General features: G+C 44.2%; 1 protein-coding gene across 1 annotated transcript; it reads left to right on the forward strand.

The window, feature by feature from the left end:
• Nucleotides 1-128: 128 nt before the first annotated feature.
• RPL3L (ribosomal protein L3 like) lies at nt 129-23322 on the forward strand. Its single transcript, XM_033914511.1, has 10 exons — nt 129-253; nt 1886-2078; nt 6876-7044; nt 7550-7685; nt 15796-15982; nt 17567-17727; nt 18602-18703; nt 20187-20282; nt 21317-21436; nt 23205-23322. The coding sequence occupies exons 1-10, from the start codon at nt 251-253 to the stop codon at nt 23268-23270; spliced, it is 1233 nt and encodes a 410-aa protein (XP_033770402.1). The 5' UTR covers nt 129-250; the 3' UTR covers nt 23271-23322.
• Nucleotides 23323-26655: the final 3333 nt, after the last annotated feature.

Raw genomic sequence — 26655 nt, forward strand, 5'->3', positions numbered from 1 at the left:
ATCCTATTTCCACTAAGTTCATTCATGTTCAGGCCATTTCATTAGTGCACTGACTGATAACCTGTCCTTTATCACGTGTGACTGTCATCATTGGTAGCCCTGCCAGCTTCCCTGAGGATGAAATTAATACAGCACTGAAGCTATATTTATGCCAACAGCGAGTCCAGCCTGGACAGCATTTTAAAGTATCAGATTGGATCAGCACTTAGTGGGGGCTTCCTCGCTGCCAGCCAAGAGCCAGCGAAGTGCCATGGTCTGTATTCTGTCTTTTCTTCTTTTGTGGCATTAAACAGTAATATGATTGTTAGTGAACACATGCGATTCAGCTAGCCTTAGCTTTCAGAGCCAGAGAGGGATCAGCAGCCATGTGGCTCTCATTTCAGAGATTGTATCAGCAGAAAAACCATCGAAACCGGGGCAGTCTCTCAGCACACGTATCTTGAACTTTGTAGAAAGAACATTGGCTTGCTTTCTCTCTCCCCCCCCTCCCCCCCGATACAGGGGTTTAATTAATTCTCTCTGAAAGAAGGGGGCCAAAAGCTTCTACTTTCATTTCCTTTGCTTTCTGATGTGTTGGACCATTGCAAAGGTTTGTTCAGTGTAACTTTCTCCATCATTTCTTCGTGGATGACAAAACATTTCAGAGCAGCCAAAAGGATGTTTCCTTCCCCTCCCTAATTTGAATGCCGAAATCTGCATCTTTTAATTCATTTTATTTATTTATAGGGATTTATTAACCACTCATAAGAATTCACTCAAGGCAGTTGTCTATGACCTACAAATTTATGGAAACAATTTTAAGAAGCCTTACTTTTCAGTTGATTGAAATGTGGCTATTTGCAGACTTTTCTTTGATTCGGGTCTGAGTAGGGACTATTAAAGTAAATGCCTGGTGTTCATTTTGCTCCCTTGAAACATCAGACGTAGCCCTATAATTAGGGAACAGGAGTATTTGATGAGTCATGGGCATTGCTGTGCCCCTGCTGAGGAATTCGGCATGCATGGCACTCTTACAGCCTGCTCTTTGTAAACATGTGCAGCTCATATAGGAGCCCTTTCACTAAGCTGCACTCGTATATGGCACTAAGCCATAAAAACATAAGAACAGCCACACTGGGTCAGACCAATGGTCCGTCTAGCCCACAATCTTGTTTCCAACAGTGGCCGACCCAGGTCCCAAGTACCTGGTAGAAAACCAAAGAGTAGCAACATTCCAGAGCTGAGATTGTGATGTCATAATGCCTCATTCCACCAATGCCTAAGAGCCGACCTCAGCAGTGATGTCATAATGGCTTGATTGTCCTAGACTTGGCTCACATAAGAACATTAGTGTTGCCGTCCTGGGACAGACTGAAGGTCCATCAAGCCCAGTATCTTGTTTCCAACAGTGGCCAACCCAGGTCCCAAGTACCTGGTAGAAAACCAAAGAGTAGCAACACTCCAGAGCTGAGATTGTGATGTCATAATGCCTCATTCCACCAATGCCTAAGAGCCAACCTCAGCAGTGATGTCATAATGGCTTGATTGTCCTAGACTTGGCTCACATAAGAACATAAGTGTTGCCGTCCTGGGACAGACCGAAGGTCCATCAAGCCCAGTATCCTGTTTCCAACAGTGGCCAATCCAGGCCCCAAGTACCTGGCAGAAACCCAAATAGTAGTGGGGGACATCAGGCTGGCTCTTGGTCTCTTTAGGGGAGATTTAACTCCACAGATTTCATTTCCCTGTTTCCTTCATATCTTACTTTTCTGCCTAAAAATGCATTTTAGCAAATAAAAAGAAAGAAAATACCTCTGAGGTGAAACCTTTTTATTCAACTAATTTTGCTGCATTTCTTGACTAGCCTTTGGGAGTTTGATGCATTGCAACATTTTTTTCCTCACAGTCTCATCGCAAGTTTTCAGCCCCCAGGCACGGCCACCTGGGCTTCCTCCCCCACAAGAGGAGCCGGCACCACAGAGGGAAGGTGAGGAGCTGGCCCAAGGATGATCCCAGCAAGCCCGTGCACCTGACAGCATTCATGGGCTACAAGGCCGGCATGACACATACCCTGCGTGAAGTTCACAGGACTGCAGCGAGTATGAGCATTTGCATTCAGTACAATAAATGGGGGAGCAGCACTGACCATATCCGTGGATTAGCAAAACACTGGGACCAGGATGCTCAAAAGCTTTGTGTGGCAGTAAGAGTCGTTAAAGCACTCTTACTGGCAGGGGAAGCTGTCCTGCCGATCATGAAAGCTTTCTCCGTGGCTGCTACCGATTGTCGTAGCAGCCACTGAGAATCTTAGGCTAATGCATTACAAGGAGCTCATTAGTGTTATAATGAGCACTCCGTGTAATGCTCTAAACTTTTTGCCCACTTATTACAGGCAAACTTTTCTATTAGGGTCTAAGCTGCCGTAGCCTTACTTTCCTGTTAGTGCCTGAATGCTGATTGGCTCAGGCATGGACAGGAAAAAGGCTTCCGCAAAAAATCCCCTGTTGCCCGCAAATTTAAAAAAACAAGACCTCTGATTCCACCCTCCATTCTATGATTCTCCCAAAGCCATTCAATGCCCCTTGTCTCCCCAACACCAAAGAAACACCTGGTGGTTAAACAGGACCTCTCCAGGACACCCCCCTGACACCCAGTACCTGTTCGTAGAAAGGTTCAGCAGGAGGGATGCCAAATCTCTACTGCCAAGGGCCCGCCTTTTCCACAAGGTGGCTCGCCCCTGCTCGGTGCATCCTTGGATGCACTGGTAGAGGCCTAATACCATAGGCCCCTCCCAAACTCTTTGGTATTAGGCAAATGGCATTAGGCCCTTCTCAGTATATACCATTGTTCAATTGTATGGTATTAGGCCAATGGAAGTTTTGACTTTTACATCCTGGTGTGATCTATTTGATTTGGGGAAGTGAGAGGAGTGGCTGGTGCTTGCCTGCTACAGGACTCCAGCTAGCAAGTTAGATCTCGGCTCTGGTCCTAATCAAATAAATACATTTGTGTGACCCTTCTGCCAACATCTGGGTAAACAAGGGGTTACATAGGCAAACTAATTTAATTATTCAATTTGGCTTAATCAGTGCCATTCATTGAAAAGCACCATTAAAAAATAATTAGCTGGTAGGCGCCTAACTCATGGGTATGTACTACTTTGAGGCCTACCAGAAAGTAAGTGTGGTTGAGGAGAATTCTGGACAGATTTGGGGCATGCTTTGGCTTAGGTGCCAAACTTAGATGCCCTCATTTAGGCCAAGAAAACACTGGCATAGATAGGAGTGCAGCTAAGGTTTCAATGCCTACTGATACCAGATGTCCGGATTTCCACGGACATGTCTTCCTTTTCGAGGACATGTCTGGGGGTCCGGACAGCTTTTCAAAACCTGCCACTTTGTCCGGATTTTGAAAAGCTTCTCGTCAAAATTGCGCCGGGAAGGGGCATCCGTGCACAATCAGATGCCATCTGGGGACGGAAAGGGGTGTGACACAGGTGGGCCTGGGGGTGTGGTCATGGGTCCAGATTTTCCTTCAGGAAAATCTGGTAACTCTACCTAAGAGGAATTCGATAAATGGCGCCTAGCGGATGATTGATAATTGCGCTACACAGCACATCGAAGTTAGGCACCATTTATAGAATCAGGGCCTTAGTTGCCCATATTTATGGCACCTAATTTCTGGAGTCCTTTGTAGATTCTACCCCTAAAGGTCTACACATGTGTGTTCATTTTTATTGTGAGTTTAGATGAATTATTGATATAACTTTCTGATTAACTCTAGACCAATGCCTAACCATGAAAGACCAGGTGGACTCCTTAATCAGAAAGGGTTTCTTCACTCTCTGGAAACTCAGATCCATTAAGGCTTATTTTGATACGTCGGCATTCAGAACCCTGGTCCAATCCCTCGTACTAAGTCAACTTGATTACTGTAACATCGCTTACTTAGCCATTTCCCCCCAAAATATGCGACATTTATAACTAATGCAAAATGCAGCGGTCAGACTAATCTTCGGACTAAAGAAATTCAATCATGTATCACCCTACTACTGGCAGTTACATTGGCTACCGATGGAAGCACGCATAAAGTTTAAATTCACCTGATTCTGCTTTAAAGCGCTAAACGGACTTGCCCCTAAATACATAACTGACCTTTTCTCCTTCTCTGCCAACAGACACAAGAGAAGCTCTCATTCCTACTTCGTTTCCCCCCCAGTTAGAGGTTGTAAACTGAAAAAACACCATGAACACCTTCTTTCACATCAAGCAGCATTGTGGGGTAAAGACCTAGATCAACTGCTTTCGCCCACTACTTATGAGGAATTCAGAAAACGTCTAAAAACTCAACTGTTCCTCAAATATCTAGACAACTGACTCACTCATCTTCTTTCTCCTCCATAGTGTTTCTTCTGTCCTGTTAATCTCTTTCTCCTCAACAACGTATTTCCGGTCCTATTAACTCTCCTCTTCTCCCCTCTTAAATTCAATCAATATGTACCTCGCTTAATCTATTGTAAACCGCATAGAACTTAACGGTATTGCAGTATATAAACTGTTATTATTATTATTATTATTAACGTTTCAGTATATTCTTATTGTTAACCCGCTCTGATCCTAGAAGGACCCATTATTATTATTATTATCGTCACAAGACAGTCTGCAAGCATGCTTATCTATTTGGAGATATTCTAGACCAGGGGTGTCCAACCTCAGCCCTTGCCAGGTCGGGTTTTCAGGATTTCCCAATGAATATGCATGAGATCTATTTGCATACAATGGAAGCAGTGCGTGCAAATTAATTGGGGAAATCCTGAAAACCCAACTGGATTGCGGCCCTCGAGGACAGACCTTGGACAGCTCTGTTCTAGACATTTGTTCTACAAAGACAAAAATTCAGTAGATTTGTTGCTTAAATAATCATATTTTGATTTTGAGACAAATAAGTTTGTATGGAAGATGATATTTGTTCCCGTGAACATTTCGAGAGGTACAAAGAGGGTGGGGGAGGGGCATTGAAGCAGCAGGGAAGACTGGGGAGGTATGGCATGGTGATGCCAGATGCCACCGCCTTGGGCGCTAACCTCCCTCACCTACAAAAGAGGTGGCAGTAAGGGCTGAACACTTAGTTTTGTTAATGGCTGTGCACAGTGGCATAGTGAGGGGCAGAAGCACCCAGCATTGCTAAATTGTGCACCCTCCCAACTCTTCCCCACCGCTTGAGCCTCCTTCTCCCCACAGTACCTCTTGAATTGTTCACCGGTACAAGCAGCATCTTCCACCTTTGGCTCTTGCCGACCTAGGTTCCCTTCTGACATCACATCCTGGTCCCGTGAGCAGGAAGTGACATCAGAAGGGAGCCAAGGCCGGCACAAGCAGCAAATGGAACACCAGTGAACACTTAAAGAGGGGTGGAGAGGTGCTGGCGCCCCTGTGAAAATGGAGCCCGTGGTGGTCCGCTCATCCTTACTACGTACGCCACTGGCTGTGCACTGGTGGCCACATTAGTGCATGACTATTACATCTGAAAAAGGAAAATTGGCCACAGCAAAATGTGGCCTTAGTGTGTGGGAAAGACATAAGGGCTCCCGTTTGCTTTTCCCTTTCTCCATTTCTATTCTAAACTGATTGTAGTTCCTCCCCATTTTTCCTTTTGTTTGAAGTAAGTCAGTCTCCCCCCAACAAATTGTTTGTCCCCACTACCCCCTCCCATTTTTAAATGTACATCGCTTTGAAAGTCTGAAAAAGCGATTTTAAATAAACTTGGAAACTCACTAAGGCCACTTTTTGCTGCAGCTTCGTAAAATAACAAGTGCAAATTGGGCATTGTTAATATGAATTATAAAGGTTAAATACACTGTACACTCTTGGCATGAAATAAAATACTTATTTATACAGTATAATCTCGTTATAACAGACTTCAAGAGACCTGGAAAAACAGTCCGTTATATTCAGAGTTGCATTTTTAAAAAACTTTATTTAAGTCAACTGGCCATATGGAGGTGGAAGAAGACATCTTTTTCCTTACAGGACCTACGGCGACAAGAGGGCATCCGCTAAAAATCAGGGGTGGGAGATTTCATGGTGACATTAGGAAGTATTTCTTCACCGAAAGGGTGGTTGATCGTTGGAATGATCTTCCACTTCAGGTAGTAGAGGCCAACAGCGTGCTCGATTTTAAGAATAAATGGGATAAACATGTGGGTTCACTTCGAGGAAGTGCTTAGGGGGGGTGGGTTTTTTCGAGTGGGCAGACTTGTTGGGCCGACGGCCCTTTTCTGCCATCATACTCTATGTTTCTATGTTTCTAACTTGAAACAACGTTCAGTCAATGAACAACAGTCACTGCACATCAAGAACAAAACTCAGCAAAGCATTGGTATGGTACGAAATGATTGCAAAACCAGAACACTTAAAGATCTTCTAAAGCATTGTGTCGTATTGTACTGGAAAGAAAAATACTCTTGTCATTTTCTTCCGGGCTGCATTTTGATATTATATCACCAGCATGCCACGCGCCTTGTAGGCGGACCCTGCATGTCCGTTATAGCCGAACAAAATTGCAGCTAAAAGCGTCTCTGGGGACCAAATTGGTTGTACGTTATAGTCTATTATATGCGAGTCCGCTATATGCGATAATTTCCTGTATGTTTATAAAGGCGCACGGCTGGGACCAGTGGACCTCGTCTGCTATAGGCGAGGTTCCGTTATAAGCGAGTCCATTTTAACGAGATTATACTGTACTGGTTTTTAAAATTTTTAAATTGTTTTTTTTAGATTAGTAATTTGATTTTCTGTTAATCCTAAGTACTTGCCCTTGATCAGCTATAACTAATGCAGCTTCATTTCCAAAAAATGTATTCAGCATATTTCTCTCTCTGATTTTGTGGGTACTAGAGATTTCCAAAAGGGAAGAGGTGGAGGCGGTGACCATTATTGAAACCCCACCGCTGGTGGTGGTTGGGATTGTGGGCTATGTGGAGACTCTTCGAGGGTTTCGAGCTCTGAAGACCATCTATGCAGAGCACATGAGCGAGGAATGCAAACGTCGCTTTTACAAGAACTGGTGAGAGCTTTATGTGTGGCTTAATCAGCACCATTAATTAAAAAGTGCCTCTGGCTTCTCTGGCCCATAGTCTGTAAATAACACTGTAAATTAGGAGAATACACTTCTCCTTCCATATTCGCTGTGATAGGGGATTAACAGAACCGCAATTACAGAAAAAAAACCACGCTACACGTTAGTAAAAGAGAGGGTATGTTTGTACTACTTTATTTATTTTTCGTTTATCCATCACTGAAGGGTTGTAAGTTCAAAAGATTCCACGAACGCATGCTTTCATATCAGGCTGCCACTTGGGACAACAAATTATCTCTTAGGTCTTTCTCATATTTGGAATTTAGAAGGCGTCTCAAAACTTACTAATTCTCCAGATTTTGGGGTAATTAAATTCCGTGAAGATTGCTCGGTTGTAAGTGAATATAATCTTTTGTAAACCGCAGAGATCTTATCTTTAATGCTGATTCAATTGGAATCTCTAAATGTCATTATTATTCTGTTGTTTTGTTAGGCATAAGAGCAAGAAGAAAGCCTTCACCAAATATTGCAAGAAGTGGCAGGACCAGGAGGGGAAGAAACAGCTGGAAAAAGATTTTCAAGCAATGAAAAAGTACTGCAAAATTATTCGTGTCATTGTTCACACGCAGGTGAGCACGAAACAGCTTACCGGGAAAAGAAGCAGGAAAAAAACCACATAGAAAATCACCAGCCGCACTCCCTTTCACTCCGAATAAGTACATAAATTCAAATGAATATACTCTTCACAAAACCGTAGCGTGGGTTTTAGCACCGGTCACGGTGGAAACAGCTCCGACGCTCACTAGAATTCTATGAGCATCAAAGCTCTTACCACCAACGCTGGCACGAAAATCCATGCTATGGTTTTGTAATTGGGGGGGGGAAGGGGGGGTGAAAAGTATATTTATTTGAATTTATATACTCAGGGCCTCTTCTATTAAACTGCGCTAGCAGTTTCTAGCGTGGGGAGCCGCGCTGAACGGCCCACGCTGCTCCCGATGCTCACAGAGTTCCTATGAGCGTCGGGAGCCTGGCGGGCCATTCAGCACAGCTCTCTGTGCTAAAAACCGCTAGCGTAGTTTAATAGAAGAGGGGGTCAGAGTTTTGTAAAAGGTATATATGCTCTGAGAGCTGGAGACCAACTAGAAAATAAGCCCAAATGAAGCCTCGCCACTCAATCATCACGTATAGCAGTGGTTCCCAACCCTGTCCTGGAGGACCACCAGGCCAATTGGGTTTTCAGGCTAGCCCTAATGAATATGCATGAAGCAAATTTGCATGCCTATCACTTCCATCATATGCAAATCTCTCTCATGCATATTCATTAGGGCTAGCCTGAAAACCCGATTGGCCTGGTGTTCCTCCAGGACAGGGTTGGAAATCACTGACGTATAGAGGCCATGCATTGTAAGACCTCACAACTCCTTATGATAACATCTCTACACTACAGAAGCTCATGCGGTGGAGCGCCTTTGTAGAGGCTCTGAATTGACTCCCCAGTCATTAGTAGCAGTATATGAAGCTCTCAATGAAACTGCTGCATATTCAAGATATGATAGGCTTAAAAATTTCTATACCGTTTACAGCTAAACAGTTAACAAAATGTACACACATAATTTTAAAAACAAACCCTAAAATACATGGCTAAAAGATACTAACTATAAACAAGTATCCCAAGTGGTAGTAAATTATAAATAGAAACAAACTAGCATACCACTATAACCAATAGTGGTATGCTAGTTTGTTTCCATTTAAAAGATACTAACATAACTTTGCATAAAAACATAGCTTAATTTGGCTTAAGTTAGTGCTGGTGAATATGGCAAATTAGAAACAAGAGAGGCTGCGGGATGCAAAAACGATAATCCTTCGTTGAGTTTTCAGTCTCAGTCTGCCATGAGTGCTGTCGTGTTATTGCTCTTAAGATATTTATCGGACTCAAAGCGGAGCCAAGCCCTGGGTGTAGGTAATGAGGCTGGGCCCAACATGGGCTAGGAAATGCCCAGGAGTCAGGCTTTGTCTCTGACAGTCTTCCATCCAGACTCAAAGCCCCCCTTCTTTGAAGCTCCCACCCACCTGCTAAACACCAATGTCTGTCTTATCGTTCCCTCTCTAATCCCCCCACCTGAGCATCGTGTATCGATGCACCTTCTTGTGCAGTTTGTCTTGACTACATTGTAAGCTCTTCTGAGCAGGGACTGTCTCTTCTGCGTATGTCTAGTAGCACTATAGTAGCAGAGCATTGACATTCTGCAGTGGGCGACAGCCTTGGGAAATGGTTCACCTTAATTTAGCAAACAGTTTCAAATGACAGATCGAAAATAACAAGATACACTTCTGCATGCCCCACACTGCCTAACTTCAAACTCATAGAAACATAGAAAAAGCGGCAGAAAAGGGCTACAGCCCACCAAGTCTGCCCATTCCAAGTATCCCCCCCCTGAATTTACTTCCTTAAAGATCCCACAAGAGTATCCCATTTATTCTTAAAATCCGTCACGCTGCTGGCCTTTACCACCTGGAGTGGGAGTCTGTTCCAATGATCCACCACTCTTTCGGTGAAGAAGTACTTCCTGGAGTCGCCGTGAAACTTCCCTCCCCTGACTTTCAGCGGATGTCCTCTGGTGGTCGAGGGACCCATGGGCCAGAAGATATCATCTTCTGACTCGATGCGTCCCGTGATGTTTCGATCATATCTCCCCGTTCTCTTCTTTCCTCGAGTGAGTACAGTCGCAACTTCTGTAGTCTTTCACCATACGGGAGATCCTTGAGCCCCACGACCATCCTGGTGGCCGTTCTCTGAACCGACTCGATCCTTAGCACGTCCTTTCGGTAGTGTGGTCTCCAAAACTGAACACAGTACTCCAAGTGCGGCCTCACCATGGCTTTGTACAACGGCATCATAACTTCAGGTCTCCTGCTGACGAAACCTCTGCGGATACACCCCATCATTTGTCTTGCCCTGGAGGAAGCCTTCTCCACTTGATTGGCAACTTTCATGTCTTCACTAATGATCACTCCTAGATCGCGTTCCTCCGTGGTCCTAACCAAGGTCTCGCCATTTAGTACATAGGCTCTACTCCTGAGTGTCTCACTGCTGGTTTCCACTGCAAGCCACATGGAAGACACGTGGGCCCACTACAGCATAACCCCACTGGTGCTTCTGAGCCAGATTTCGATGTATAATTCAGACAGACAGCCTTGTGGTAGAGGCTGCGCACCGAGAGTTGCTTCGGGGGGGGGGGGGGGTAGAAATCAAACCCTTTCCCCGCAATGCCCTCTATAAAGGCATAACAAAAAAAAGAACTAAGGCGCCTCCAAATTGTACAAAACACTGCAATAAAAATTACATTTAACGCCAAAAACTACGACCACATTTCCCCCCTCCTGCGTAAAGCACACTGGTTGCCTATAGAACACAGGATTACTTACATTTAGGACAACCAGATTTTATCAATAGTCTATTAATTCCCCACTGTCCATCTAAAACACTTCGTTCTATGACACAAAACCTTCTCACAATCCCATCCCTAAAGCAAATTAACACAATAAGATCAAATAACTTTGCAGTGACTGCGCCATCACTCTGGATTCTATTCCAGTATCTCTGATTCATATTAAAACAAAGTTAAAAACATTTATGTTTCAAGACGCATTTGATACCTAATTGCCCTTGTAAACGCTAAACACATGCGACTGCAGAAGGCTTTTTCCTTCCCCCTCCCTCTCATTTTTTCCCTAATTGTTCTCTTTTTAAAATATTGTAGCTCTTCCCCTTTTCCCATTTGTTTCTGTTTGTCATTATGTGAACTTATTATGTACTGAAGCAATAGACTTAGCATTTAAAGACAGATAGTTCACTCTCTCCAAGGTAGGGAGAACGAGAGGGCACTCTCTAAAGTTGAAAGGGGATAGATTCCGTACAAACGTAAGGAAGTTCTTCTTCACCCAGAGGGTGGTGGAAAACTGAAACACTCCTTCTGGAGGCTGTTGTAGGGGAAAACACCCTCCAGGGATTCAAGACAAAGTTAGACAAGTTCCTGCTGAACTGGAACATACGCAGATGAGGCTGGACTCATTTAGAGCACTGGTCTTTGACCTGGGGGCCGCCGTGTGAGCGGACTACTAGACACGATGGACCACTGATCTGACCCAGCAGCGGCAATTCTTATAGTCTATTAGTTAAATGCTTACCCCTATTTTATATGATGAAAGCTGTATTTTTATTGTACATTGCTCAGAAGTTTGCACATAAGCATGGCCTCTGCCGAGTCAGACCATAGGTCCAACATGCCCAGCAGTCTGCTCCTGCGGCGGCCCCCAAGGTCAATGACCTGTAGTGATCTATTACTCAAGAGCATTTTGTCTTGTATAGTAACCCTCTAATTATACCCCTGGATCCCCTTTCCCTTCAGGAACTCGTCCAACCCCTTTTTGAAACCCAAAATCGTACTCTGCTCAACCACCCCCTCTGGAAGCGCATTCCAGGTGTCCACCACCCTCTGGGTGAAGAAGAACTTCCTAGCATTTGTTCTAAATCTATCTCCCCTCAATTTTTTTGAGTGCCCTCTAGTTTTTGCTGCCCCCGCCAGTCTGAAGAATCTGTCTCTCTCTACCTTCACCATACCCTTCATGATCTTATAAGTTTCTATCATATCCCCTCTAAGTCTCTGCTTTTCCAGGGAAAAGAGCCCCAACTTCTCCAGCCTCTCAGCATACGAGAGGTTTTCCATGCCCTTTATCATTTTTGTTGCTCTTCTCTGGACCCTCTCGAGTATCGCCATATCTTTCTTTAGGTACGGCGACCAGTACTGGACGCAGTACTCCAGATGCGGTCGCACCATTGCCCTGTACAGCGGGAGGATAACTTCCTTGGCTCTGGTAGTGATACCTTTTTTGATAATGCCCAACATTCTGTTCGCCTTTTTTGAGGCCGCTGCGCATTGTGCTGCCGGTTTCATTGTTTTATCCACCAAAACCCCCAAGTCCTTTTCTAGGTTGCCTTTTCCCAATGTCATCCCCCCATCGTGTAGTTGTACATCAGGTTCCCTTTCCCTATGTGCATAACTTTACATTTCTCCACATTAAAACTCATCTGCCATTTATTTGTCCACTCACTCAGTTTGTCCAGGTCCCTTTGGAGTTCTTTACATTCCTCTACAGATCTAACCTTACCGGAGAGTTTTGTGTCATCCGCAAATTTTATAACTTCACACTTTGTCCGTGTTTCCAAGTCATTAATAAATATATTGAATAGCAGTGGTCCCAGCACTGACCCTTGTGGGACGCCACTTGTGACCCCTTTCCAGTCAGAATAGTGTCCCTTTACTCCTACCCTCTGTTTCCTGTTTGCCAGCCAGTTTTTGATCCAACTGTGTATGTCCCCTTCCACCCCGTGGTTCCACAGTTTCCTCAGAAGGCGCTCATGAGGTACCTTGTCAAAGGCTTTCTGGAAGTCTAGGTATACTATATCTATGGGGGTCACCTTTGTCCAAATGTTCGCTTATCCCCTCGAAGAAGTGCAGCAGGTTTGTTTGGCAAGATCTTCCAGTACAGAAACCATGCTGGCTTGATTGAGCGTTATAAGAAATTTTAAATAAACTTGAAACTTGAAGTAATCTCTTCCATCTCTGCCTGTACCCATAACCTTCAGAAGGAGTTATTTCATTTAATTATACTATTGAAGTGCATTACAGGTTCTGGCAAAGACCCATTTACAAGGTATGTATTCTTCCCAATTAACATTTCCAAATAAGCAAAGGCACTATATTCATTTAGAAATATTGATTGGGAAGAATACATACTTTGTAAATGGGTCTCTATTCCAGGTTTTTACTCCTATGAAGGTAAGCATGGAGTGGAACAAGTGCCTGTAATGGAGATTATTTTGTGGAAGGTAGATTCAACTGTATTCTGTTTATGAGTCTCCTGGAGGTAGACCAGACCGTTGAGAATAGTTGGGTGAGAGGAGTGGCTGAGTTTCCATGGATTATGTGGTGTAGGATGCATGATGTTTTGAAGAATATTTGCGATGAAATTGGTAGCCAGTGTAATTGTTTGAGGAAGGCTGAGATCAAATCGTTTGAAGATAAGTCTGACAGCTGTGTTCTGAATGAGCTGCAGTTTGTAAACTAGAGTGGAGTTGGTCCCCAAGTATGCTGAGTTGCAGTAGTCCAGCTGGAGTAGTACCATCAGCTGGACAATCAGAGCAAAATGATGTTGATGGAAGTATAGCTTAATAAGTCTTAGTTGGCGCATAGTGAAGATGGTGGAGATTTGAGGATCCATTGTGAGTGTGTCATCCAGAATGATGCCAAGTACTTTTGAGATTTCTCCACTGTGAGGGTGGTACCGGATTGAAGATTAATGCTTGTCGGGGCATTCTGCTGAGCAGTGTGGAAGCAGATGGCTTTGGTTTTGGTGGCATTTAGTTTAAGCTTCTTTGTGGTTGCCTAGGTGTGGATTTTTTCAATGTTGTTTGAAATTTTCTCTTCTATGTTTGGTTGTTTGTAATAGGGATGAGGAGAAGTATGTCATCTGTGTAGGATAGTAAGGTTTCGTCTTCTAATTTAATGTTTCCAAGTGAGCGCATGAAAAGGATGGGGGATAACGGGGAGCCTTGCGGAACTCCGCCAAATGCTTTCCAGGGGTTGGAGAATTCTCCTTCCTTTTTAACTGTGTACTATCTATTTTGTAGAAAGTCTGTGAACCAGTCTAGCTCACTTATCCATTACAGGTTCAAGGTGATTTACAAGTTAAGAGGCCCATAAGGACGTTTGGGGAATAGTAGTTACATCACATCAATGAGTGTAAGATACTTTGTTACAGATAGATAGGGTGATGGGAGCAAAAGGTCACATTAGCACCTAGGATAGAAACATAGAAGATGACGGCAGAAAAGGGCTACAGCCCATCAAGTCTGCCCACTCTGCTTACCCACCCCCTGTCTTTGCCCTAATGACCCAATTTTCTTATCTTGACCCTTGTAGGGATCCCACATGGGTATCCCATTTATTCTTAAAGTCTGGCACGCTGTCTGCCTCGATCACCTGCACTGGAAGCTTGTTCCAATGATCAACCACTCTCTCTGTGAAGAAATACTTTCTGGTGTCGCCATGAAATTTTCCGCCCCTGAGTTTGAGTGGGTGCCCTCTTGTAGCCGAGGGTCCCTTGAGAAAGAAAATGTCATCTTCCACTTCGACACGTTCCGTGAGGTACTTAAATGTTTCGATCATGTCTCCCCTCTCCCTACGTTCCTCAAGAGTGTAGAGCTGCAATTTATTCAGTCTCTCTTCGTACGAGAGACCCTTGAGCCCCGAGATCATCCCGGTGGCCGTCCGTTGAACCGATTCAATTCTGCGCACATCTTTACTGTAATGTGGCCTCCAGAATTGCACACAGTACTCCAGATGAGGTCTCACCAGGCGAGTGGCAAATGCAGAGTCACAATTGGAATAAGGAGAGCGTAAAGTCAAATGGAGTCAAGGATGTTCACAGGTTGGCTGAGTTACTAAGGAATTTATCAAACAAGTATGTTTTCAGCCTTTTCCTGAAGTGAGGTAGTTTGTCTCTGTCCTTATAGATTGAAATTAGAAGTGTCAAGAAAAGTGTGGAGTAACTTGTACGTTTCATGGCTCCACATCTTTTTCTTCTCGGCTGGGCTCAGAACTTTTCAACAGCCCCTCGTATTGTGATGTCATAATGCCTCATTCCACCAATGCCTAAGAGCCAACCTCATCAGTGATGTCACAGTGGTTTGATTTCCCTATACACTGAACCCTCGACTATCTGGACCTCGTTTATCCGGACTTTGGATTTAACGCACTTAGCGCCCCGGTGACTACGACTCCCAGTTTGCAATGCATCACCCTCTTCAGCGACACTCTTTGAGTGACGCCAGTGCAACATTCGGGGGCTGAGCAGCCACTTCCCAGAGGAAAAGCTTCTGGGGAGGAAGTTATTCATGGGAGGTAGGGATATTCGGATTTTCCAGACAATCGGGTTTAGCGGACACCCCTCCGAGCAGTCTGTTAAATTGAGGGTTCACTGTACTTGTGCCCGTTTGCTAGATGCATTTGCCTCATTGAAACAAAGTGTCAAGAAAAGCATGGAATAACTTGTAAGTTTCCTGGCTCCACATCATTCTCTTCTTGGTTGGGCTGAGAACTTTTCAGTGGCCCCTTGGATTGTGATGTCATAATCCCTAAGCGCCAACCTCATTGGTGATGTCACAATGGCTCGGTTTCAGTACACTTGTGCCCGTTTGCTAGATGCATTTGCCTCATTGAAAGGGAAAGTGTCAAGAAAAGCGTGGAATAACTTGTAAGTTTCATGGCTCCACATCGTTCTCTTCTTGTTGGGCTGAGAACTTTTCAGTGGCCCCTTGTACATTGACTCTCAATACAGGCTAGGGAATTATTCAAATTGGGATGTGTTTGCTATAAGATCATGTTTGGTTTAGTTCTGTGAGGACAGGGTGATGGATTTGTGGAGTGTCCTGTTGGTGGACGTGGTAGAGACCAAGAGTACATGGGAATTCAAGAAAGCATGGGATAAGCACAGAGGATCTCTGAGGGAAAGGAAAGGATAGTGGTTGGTATGGATGGGCAGGCTGGATAGGTTCTAGTCTGCTATTTGTATTTCTAAGTGTTTCTAGAGCCCAAACATTAGGGAAAATACGAAGCCTGGTTTAAAGTGTCCCTTGTGACCTGGTACTGTTTCTCTTTTCTGCTTGTGCAGATGAAGCTCCTGCCTCTCCATCAGAAGAAAGCACACATTATGGAGATCCAGCTGAATGGGGGGACTGTGGCTGAGAAGATCGACTGGGCTCACGAAAAGCTGGAGAAGCAGGTCCCAGTTCACACGGTCTTCGCCCAGGATGAAATGATCGACGTGATTGGAGTTACCAAGGGCAAAGGAATGAAAGGTAGCTGGTGGGCAATGTTTGGCCCCATACAAGCGCCCTTGGACTGGACGGTATCACCACATGGGGACATTAGCATGAAAGAGACTGTCCCAGAGCGTGCTCGCCCATTCGAGAAAATAAGACAGGGACAATGAAAATAAAGAAAGGGAGGGGGAATAAAAATAAAAATCTACATAATTTTTTTTTTGCTTTTTTTTTCAGGGGTTGGTTAGCTTTGTGGGATTTTAATGATGTTTCTTAGTTTTGTTGCCCTTTTTTCGTATGTATTTTTTGTTGTTATTATGTACGTATGTTCCCTTTGTCCCTCGCCTAGATGTGTGGAGAGGTGGGGTATAAATACTTTTAAATAAAATAAATAAATAAATGATACTCTTCATAGAAGCCATGAAAAAGTTATGGGCCCTGTACAGTGACGTAATGAGGGTGAGTGGCACCTCCCCCTTCCCTTCCCCATACCTTTTTAATTTTCCCACGTCGTGCCGGCTATCCCTCTGTCATCACTTCCTAGGTGCGGGGTCCGGAAGTGACGTCAGAGAGAAGCGACACCGATGAGGGCAGCAAGTTTGTAATGCTGCTTGCACAGGGAAAATTAAAGAGATTTGAGGGAAGGGAAGGGAAGGGATGTGCAGGGGGTATCAGAAAGGAGTGGGGGGGTGGAGAGGAGTTCGGGTGCCAAGACCGCCCCCCTCCTTACTAAGCCGCTGGTCTTATGTGTTCACAGCAAAGTTCTCACAGGCACTGCAGAAGACGGCTCTAAACGTCTTCACCTCTCAGACTTGCTGATGGTGTGCTCGACCTTTAAGCCTTCTGTGCTCTTCTTTGCATTCGTGCAAAAAAGGCTGATAGGCTTGAAGGAGTCTGGGACTGGTTTTCCTAAGTGTGGAACTAAGTTTTCTCTTTAATAAAATGCTGAATTATGTTTAGCTGCAGACCTAACTTATCTCATGTTCTAGCCTGCCTTGGACATTCTAACTTCTTATGGCTATCTCAGCATAAACGACATGTAACAGAAAGACTGCAGGGCTTAGATAAGTGACCTGCTAGTGTGAGCTTAGCACCAATGATTGTTAAGAAAAGTAACACGTGAAAAGTTTTTTCTAGAATTCAATTGTATAGCCAGAAGAATGTATAAATATTTCTGTAAATTCCTGGTTTCGGGACTTCTGAAGCCAGCTTTGGGGCTCAGGGGTCCGAATATGCTGAATAAACATCTGTGCTTTCTTCAAGTCTCTAAGTTTTGTGGCTGCCCAAAGTGACCTTTCAGGCTCATTACCATTGATTTCAATACACTGTGCACTGGTGTATAATGCAGGCCTTTGCACAGGGTTAATTTCTGGGCAGAAACTTTTTTTTCCCAATTCAGTGTGCCCACAAAACTGTGTCCTAAAACCACGCTCACTCTCCCTGTGCAAAAGCTTTGTGTACTTTTCTGCACTGGCCCTTTAAAACCATTGTCCATCCTGGTAATACTTTAATCTGACAGCAGAGGGAGCTAGAATGCTGGGAGTAGAAGTGCATAATTCCTGAGTTAGGTTTATTTATATTTTACTGTCTCTTTTCTTCTTTTTTTCCTCCCCTTTCTAGGAGTTACTTCTCGCTGGCACACCAAGAAGCTTCCTAGAAAGACGCACAAGGGGCTGCGTAAAGTTGCGTGTATTGGAGCCTGGCATCCGGCCCGGGTTGCCTACTCTATAGCCCGTGCTGGCCAGAAGGGCTACCACCATCGCACTGAGATCAACAAGAAGGTATTCTGCAAAGCAAGCTCTTCGTTTTATATCTTGAAGACTGCAGGTCACACTGAATGAATGCTTCAAGCAGCTCTGGATTGTTCTTTATAATTACTTGAAGAGGAAGAGTTGCAGGGGTCACTTCCACCTTCGGGGGTGGGGGGGGGGGGTTAGTCATATGATTCCTTCCAGCCAATCATATAATTCTTTGCATTCCACTCTTCCAGAGATTCCAAGTGACCCATTTTCCAGGCCGAAGACTTTTTAGTCATTCCTGGTTTTAACATGCACCCCATGCCAAGGTGGGATTTATAATGCCTGGTCCTGCCCATTGAAATGAGTGCTGCAAGTCCCATAATGCCCCAGGGTGGGGTGGTTAGAAATCTCATATTGTCCCAAAATTTCCAGCCAGTAACTGGGTAACTTGCTCTTCTGTTCTTCTAAAGGTGTTTTATAAACAGAAGACTCTATCTGGGTCACTTTAATGCTGCTTTGGAACTCCGTAGACTGAGGTTCTTGCTTGTGGGGGTGTAGACGCTCACCCCCTTCATCAGATTCCTGCTAGAACAGGGTGCGTATGTGAATAGTCCAAAGGTTGTCTGTGTTATAAAAGTAACAGACGTCTGCATATATGCTTCTATACAAAGCTCTCAGAACCAGGTCCGATTTTCTGAAAATACTTGTACACATTTTAACTTTGTTTCCCATTCCCTTGGGAATGCTTAATGGACTCTGTCCTGATCTGATTTCAGGGGGTGTATTGCCCATCCAGGAGAACAGACTCCCAAATATTTTCAAGTTCAAGTTCAATTTATTTAATATACCGCAAATATAAAACCAAAGTTAAAATCTCACTGCCCGTAACTCATTAACAGGGTTTGTTTCCCTGCAGATTTACCGCATTGGCCGTGGAATCCACACAGAAGACGGGAAGATAGTGAAGAACAATGCATCCACCAGCTATGACCTGTCCAACAAGTCCATCACTCCTCTGGTAAAAGAAACGGCTGATCAAAATGAGAGGGCTGGTTAGTTCTCTGTGAGAACCTGCATGGGCTGTCCACTGGACGTCTACAGCAAGTTCTCATGGTCTAGGGGTACCAGATGTGCGGATTGACCCGAACATGTCCTCTTTTTAGAGGGTGATGGGGAGCAGGAATGTTGGGGGATGGGGGAATATTGGGCGGGGGGGGGGGGTCGGTGGGAGGGGTGTAGGGCTCCAGCTGATCCTGGCAGAGGAAATACCCTTCAGCTGAGCCAGCAGGAATCCCCAAAACTGGCTCATCTGATGGCAATTCCTCTGCCATGATCAGCTGAGGGCAGGCCCTCAATGTGCTGTTTCCCCCCCCCCCATCTCTGGATGGTGGGAGGGGGTCAGTGACCACTGAGGGAGTAATGGGGGATCATGCCTTAATCCCTCTGGTGGTCATCTAAACTTAACCTTCAACCAAAGGAAGCTTGACACGGTTAACAAGAAATTAAAAAAATAAAGTGAACTGAAATACAAGAGTTAGTTTAGCGAATAAAAAAGCTTTTTAGAAGTTTACGGAAGAGTTGGAAGGAACTGGGACACCTCAAAATTAGGGAAAGTTCATTCCATAAATGGGGAAATTTAAACACCAGAGAGTTGCTAAAATTCTTAACTCCTTGAATTCCTTTCCTAGAAGGAAGAGAAAGTTTAAATCGATGAATGCCTCTCACATATGAAAATTTATAAACATTCCATAGCAGAGGAACAAGAAGAGCAAAGATACCATGTAAAATCTTAAAAACAATACATAAGCACTTAAACTGAATTCTAAAATAAACCGAGAGCCAATGGAGAGAGAAAAGCAAAGGAGTCAGTCACATGGTCGAATTTGCTCTTTCCATAGATCAACTTTGCGGCAGTATTCTGAATCAATTGTAGTCTTTGAAGGCAGTTCTTAGTGATGCCAAGATAAATGGCGTTACAATAATCTAACCGGGATAATATAATAGATTGGACCAAAACAGAAAAATGATGTTGATGGAAAAGAGATCTGACCTTCCTCAACATTCGTAAGCTGAAAAAAACATTTCTGAACCAGAGAGTTTATTTGATCCTTAAAAGTAAGAGAAGAATCAAAAAGTATTCCCAAAATCTTAGAAGAGAACTCAATTTGTAGGGAGGCTCCAGAATCCATCCATCCATCTGGGCAGCTTTGGGGCACTTAGACGCAACTAAAACAGGTCTAACTGCCGGCGTCTTCAGTTCCCTCTAGGAAAGCTTTGATTATGGCTGGGGTATGTCCAGGTTGAAGCCCGCTCGATTCCCACCCATAACACACCCCTTTGCTCTATGAACACACAGCAGTTTAGAAGTGCTGCTACACGTCCAGAAAGTTTGCTTTCCAAGTGCCGACTTAGGCAGGTTTTTGGACGTTTTAAAGTTTTGAATATGTCCCCCAACTGTCTGGCTTTTGAAGTAAGTTTCTTGTGCTCTTTGTGTGTGACAGGGTGGATTCCCCCATTATGGCACCGTCAACAATGATTTCATCATGCTGAAGGGATGTGTCATGGGAACTAAGAAACGTGTCCTCACTCTGAGAAAGGTAAGGGAACCTCAGGCAAGATATTTATTGGTTTGGATATATTAACCACCCTTATGAAGAAATTCACCTAAGCTGTACAATTCAGCATGAAACTTTGAATTTTGTTAACAGCATTACAGTTGCAAAAAGACATAAGACATAAGAGCTGTCATACTAGGACAGACCGAAGGTCCATCAAGCCCAGTATCCCGTTTCCAACAGTGACCAATCCAGGTCCCAAGTAACTAGCTAGATCCCAAGTAGTAAAAAAGATTTTATGCTGCTTAGCCTAGGAATAAGCACTGGATTTCCCCCAAGCCATCTCTATTAGGAAATTATCCAAACCTTTTTTAAACCCCGCTAAGCTAACTTATTTCACCACATTCTCCAGCAATGAATTCCAGAGTTTAATTACACGTTGTATGAAGAAATATTTTCTCCGGTTTGTTTTAAATCTAGTACTTGGTAGCTTCATCGCATGTCCCCTAGTCCTAGTATTTTTGGAAAGAATGAACAAGTGGTTCACATCTACCCTTTCATATCACCCCTGAGCCATCTCTTCTTCAAGCTGAAGAGCCCTAGTCACTTTAGCCTTTCCTCATAGGGACCAAATATAAATAAATAAAATTGAAGCTTAATAATTGGACAACTGTGGGCATAAGTTAAAGCCCATCATGCCCATGTAGTCCCTGTGAAATTAGTCTTCACATTCCCTCTTGGCCATGTTTCTGGACTGATTTTGCTATTTACAAGGTGTTAAGTGATTGTATGAGGGGCCCGGCAGTAAGAGGAACAGGTTAAGAACAAGGGAGGCCAAGATCAAATCCTGATTCTCTCGCTGATCCTGTGTCCTATACTGTGGATCCTATTTCTGCCACTCTGGCTGCTTGAGGTGTTTGTTTGCACAGCAGCTTCTGTCCACAGCTGGCCAGGACGTGTCCCTCTGAGCTTTCTGACTGATATTGTGTAGCTGGGTGCAGCATAAGCCCTTCTGAGGGTGAATCAGTGCCTCTAATGAGATACAAACCCTGCTGATTGCTGTATTCCCTTTCTAGTCCCTTCTCGTACACACTAGTCGCAAAGCCTTGGAGCCCATTGAACTCAAGTTTATCGACACTACCTCCAAGTTTGGCCACGGACGCTTCCAGACTGACGAGGAGAAAAGAGCTTTCATGGTAAGTTCTCATTTACACCTGTTTTATCCCAGTTTTCGAAAAGGCTTGAAGTATCTGTATGTAAAACCATGGTTTGTAAAACTACAAAAAGGCGGTCTGTAAGTCCCAATCCCTTTCCCCGTTTATACACATACAGGCATATAGGGGCTTTTCATCCAGTCAAAAAAAAATTAAGCAATTTAAGAGTTCGACACCAAACTCATAGGACACCTAGCGATGGTTTAAGTTGAGGTGCCATCCAATGCCTAGGGATGCCTAAGGATGCCTGTGGTAATGGGCAGAGAACAGCAGGCTCATAATCAAAAAACACAGATGTCCAAAAAGCATCCTAATCGCCAGGACGTCCAAGTGCCGATAATCAAAACCGCCTTTTTGTACATCTAGTGAGTTGTTCCAGCCTCTGTATGTTCAGAGCATGAGATGGGCATGTTGGAGGCGTGTTATGGGCGGGCCTTGGGTGGTCTCAAGGGCGGATTAGACATGGATGTCTTGCAGCGATAATCAAACATTTTGCAAGACATCCTGGACAGAACTTATACGTTTGGAACTAGACCTGTTTTAGAAGGGTCTAAGTGCCACAAAGGTGCCCAAACTGACCAGATGACGACTGCACGCATCAAGATAAGACACCCCCACACTCCCCCAGTATTCACTGATCCTCTTCCACCACACAAAAATGAGAACAAAAAGGTAAAACAGCAGCGTCTGGTATGGGGAAGCCTAGTAAAGCTGGTGGGTGGGCTAGTGACCCCCTAGAGAGAAGGACCCAGGCCCAGGAGGACGAGTGAGCCCACCCAAACCCTACTATACTGCCATATAGGTGCCACCTGCAGCCATAAGTGCTATTGGAGGGTATAGTAGGTTTGGGAGGGCTCACCCTAAATTATAAGGGGGTTATGGTGAGATATACAGCAGTGCCCTCGAAGGTGGCCCATTGCTCTTTCGAGATGTCTATGTGGCCAGTCCATTACTATGATGGCCCCACCCAGTTCCAAATGGTCGGGATTAGGATGTTTTTCTGATCAAAAATGGGATATAAATTTAGATGTCCTAGTGACCAAGATGTCTAAGTAGACGATTAAAAAAAATTTGGATGTCCAGCCGTTTACCATTTGAAAACGGCCATTTTTGTTTCTCCAACTTTGCATGCTGAACTGGAAACGTCTATGTTGGACTTAGATGGGTTTTTTTTCCCAAAATTCCCCTCCACGTGCGGTTGAGTTAGGCGTTGCCAAATTAGGCGAGTAAAAAGCTGGCCTAATGGAGGCGTGATTCTGTAAATGGCAATGATTTTTTGACTGACAGCCGCGCTGAGTGGTGCCTACAATGTAGAATCTGGATTGAACTCGCAACCTCACGGTGCTGAGGCAGCAGCTCTGATCACTAGGCCACTCCCTCCCACTATTCAATAACCTGTGCACCTAACTTCTAGGCATGCCCCAGACCTACCCATATCCACACACCCTTAGAAATTGTATGCAATTGCAGCACCAATTAACATAGATTAAAGCCAGTAATCGGCTGTTAATTGGCATTGTTATTCGTGCAACAGACCTTACTCTATAGATTGTGCACATAAATTTGCATGTGAAGCCTTAATTAGGGTGCATTAGTTTGCAGAATTAGGGACAAGGTCCTTCTAGTTCTTTGTCATATTCCTGTTCACACAGGGCTTGGCTGTAATTTCATGTACTAGGTGTGCGCTTGCTTGGATAATTATGGTGGAACTATAACTGCTCTGACAGGTCTCTTCTTGGTCTGCATTTAGGGCCCTCAGAAGAAGCATCTGGTGAAGGAGAAAAAAGAACTGAAAGAAGATACACAGACGGTTTAAATTCAGATTCCCCATCAAAGAGCGTAATAAAATGATTTCAATGTGAATCCAAGTCTCTGTGCCTTTCGGTGCTTCTTGTACTAGGCAGTTTGAGAGAAAATCTGTTCGGGTCAGTATTGAGCTGGCTGCGATCAGGGTGAGGCCAAAAAAGATAAAACAACCCTACAGATTTTTTTGCAGTTTGCTCAGCAACTGCTTTGAATTTGAAAGAGAAATTTTATGTATTTATTGATCATTACTGTATTGCAAATTTGATTGACAATAAGAACATAAGAGTTGCTATACTGGGACAGACCAAAGGTCCATCAAGCCCAGTGTCCTGTTTCCAACAGTGGCCAAACCAGGTCCCAAGTGCCTGACAGAAACCCAAACAGTAGCAACATTCCAGAGCTGAGATTGTGATGTCATAATGTCTCATTCCACCAATGCCTAAGAGCCAACCTCAGCAGTGATGTCACAATGGCTCAATTGTCCTAGACTTGGCTTACATAAGAATATAGGAGTTGCCATACTGGGACAGACTGAAGGTCCATCAAGCCCAGGATCTTGTTTCCAACAGTGGCCAACCCAGGTCCCAAGTACCTGGTTAGATCCCAAATATTCAGACTGTGAGAGTTAGCTGGGTTGTTTTCTGCGATCATTGCTGAGCCTCTATCCTCAATGAGGAACAACTTAAGAGACTGGGTTTGTTCTCCCTTGAGAAAAGGAGACTGCGAGGGGATATGATCGAGACTTTCAAAATACTGAAAGGAATCAACAAAATAGAGCAGGAAAAAAAATTATTTACAATGTCCTTTGTGACACGGACAAGAGGACATGGACTGAAGCTAAGGGTGGACAAGTCCAGGACAAATATCAGGAAGTTCTGCTTCACGCAATGAGTGGTGGACACCTGGAATGCTCTCCCAGAGGAGGTTATTGCGGAATCCACCGTTCTAGGATTTAAAAGCAAACTAGATGCACATCTCATTACGAGAGGCATAGAGGGATATGGATGACTAAAATTACGCCAGGTGTACACCTGGCTGGGCCTCTGCGTGTGCGGATCGCCAGACTTGATGGACTGAAGGTCTGATCCGGAGATGGCAGGTCTTATGTTCTTAATGCTGAACTGTTTCTGTTTATTTTTGGCTGCTATAAACTTAGCTGGTTAAGCTGATATTCGATGCTGGCTGGCTAAGTTTATAGCGGCCAATGATAGACCAACTATTTAAACAGCCTGATTTGGCTGTTAAGCATAGCAAGCTTTAAATTTTTCATGACATAACTGGCTAGTCACTAAGCAGTAACATTCAGCGACCAAGATGGTAAAGGGGATGAGGAAAGACTAAAATGGTTAGGGCTCCTCAGCTTGGAAAAGAGACGGCTGAGGGGAGATAGGGTTGAAGTCCTGAGTGGTCACCGTGAGAACGGGCTACTGGGCTTGATGGCCATTGGTCTGACCCAGGAAGGCTAGTCTTACGTTCTTTTGTCCTCTGTGCTCTGTACAGAGCTTAAAAAAAACCAAACAAAAACCTCAACCATAACAGAAATGGGTAAGCTCCATATAGACCTAATGCATCCTAGTATAAAGTATATCTTTTATTAAAAGCAGAGGTAAACAACCAGCTTTTACAGGCTCTTCTAAGACTCAACTAATTCTGAAATAAGCTTCTTCCTTTAGTGATGGACTTCCAGAAATGGTGAGAACCTACATATGAAAATGTGTCAATGTACAGTATTTCACTTTTGATAGTGTCAGCTAAGACAGAACAAATCTTGCTCTGGCCATCCCCTTTCCCAAATTATAATGTTGACAGGGAGCTTCTTTTCCTGGCAAAAGGCCTGAGCAATTTTAGAGGAGGCTTTTTCCATGGATAAACCCTATTTGACTCCTGACCTCTGTAAAGGGCTGAGACGGGTACACAATAAATCTGGACTGAAAATCCCCTTCACTAGAAAACCATACTGAGGCCCTCGTTCTACAGATGGCGCCTTGCTCATAAGCGTCACTGAGCGAGACTCTCCATCATCTGCCTAGAATTGGACTTAGTGATGCCTAAGCAGTCTTTGGCGCCATAGACATTGAAACTTTAGGCATGCTGCCATTTATGCCAGGGTTTCTTGGCCTAAATGAGTCGCCTAAGTTAGCCGTCTAGTGGCACCTATGTAAAACCACGCCCCAAATCCACCCCCCCCTAACCACGCCTACTTTCTGGACTTAACCGGATATTCAATGCGGAGCCTAGCACATGACCCTGCAATGAATATCCACCCAAGAGTCGAGTCTCTTTCATTTGAAAGGAGCTCTGGAATGAGAGGGCATAGGATGAAGTTAAGAGGTGAGAGGCTCCAGAGTAATCTAAGGAAATACTTTTTTACAGAAAGGGTGGTAGATGTGTGGAACAGTCTCCAGGGAGAGGTGGTGGAGACAAGAGACTGTCTGAATTCAAGAAAGCCTAGGATAGGCACGTGGGATCTCTCTGAAAGAGAAAGAGATAATGGTTACGGCGGATGGGCAGACTGGATGGGCCATTTGGCCTTTATCTGCCATCATGTGTCTATGACATCACAATGCAGGTGTAAAGAGCCTTAGCCTATAGGAAGAGGAGATGCAAATGTTAAGAGCCTTAGCCTATAGGGAGAGGAGATGCAAATGTTAAGAGTCTTAGCCAATAGGGAGAGGAGGAGAGAGTGGATGCTGCGGATGGGCCATTTGGTCTTTATCTGCCATCATGTTTCTATTTCTTTCTTGGCGTTTCTTTTTAATATTTTGACCTCTTTATGCTTGCTGCATCTTACTTAGACAAACAGACCCTTTGGTAATTTAGGTATTTAGATGAGCATAATCAAAACATATGACTAAGCCCGATTCTGATGTATGGTGCTACACGCCCAAAGTCGGCAGTGAGAAAATGTCCATTCTCGAAAGGCAAATCATTATACGTCCAATATATATATATATATATATTTTTTTTTTTTTTTTAATTGTCCAACTGGATATCCAGGCGGTTGATCTTCCAGACCGCCAGTACATCTATTTTCGACCAAAATTTTGTCCAAGTCCTAAACGCCCAGAACAAGACCATTTGTACATGGGAGGTGCCAGCATTGTGATGTACTGGCCACCCAGACATGGCAACAGAGCAGTGGGGCACCTTACAGGGCACTGCTGTGAACTGCACAAAAAGGGTGCCACATAAACATCTCACCACAACTCCCTTATAAGTTATGATGAGCCCCCTAAACATACCCACTTGTCTATAACCTCAATAGCCCTTATGCTTGATTGCTATCTATTGCTTGTCTGGCCTCTTCTTACTGTGAGCCATCTTTGAGAACTATCTGATCTATTTACAATTTGTTGGTTTTCTTTTTGAGAAGCATTTGATATTTGCATTGTAGT

The sequence above is a fragment of the Geotrypetes seraphini genome, chromosome 11 (assembly GCF_902459505.1).
Source record: "Geotrypetes seraphini chromosome 11, aGeoSer1.1, whole genome shotgun sequence".
In the NCBI taxonomy this organism is placed as follows: Eukaryota; Metazoa; Chordata; class Amphibia; order Gymnophiona; family Dermophiidae; genus Geotrypetes; species Geotrypetes seraphini.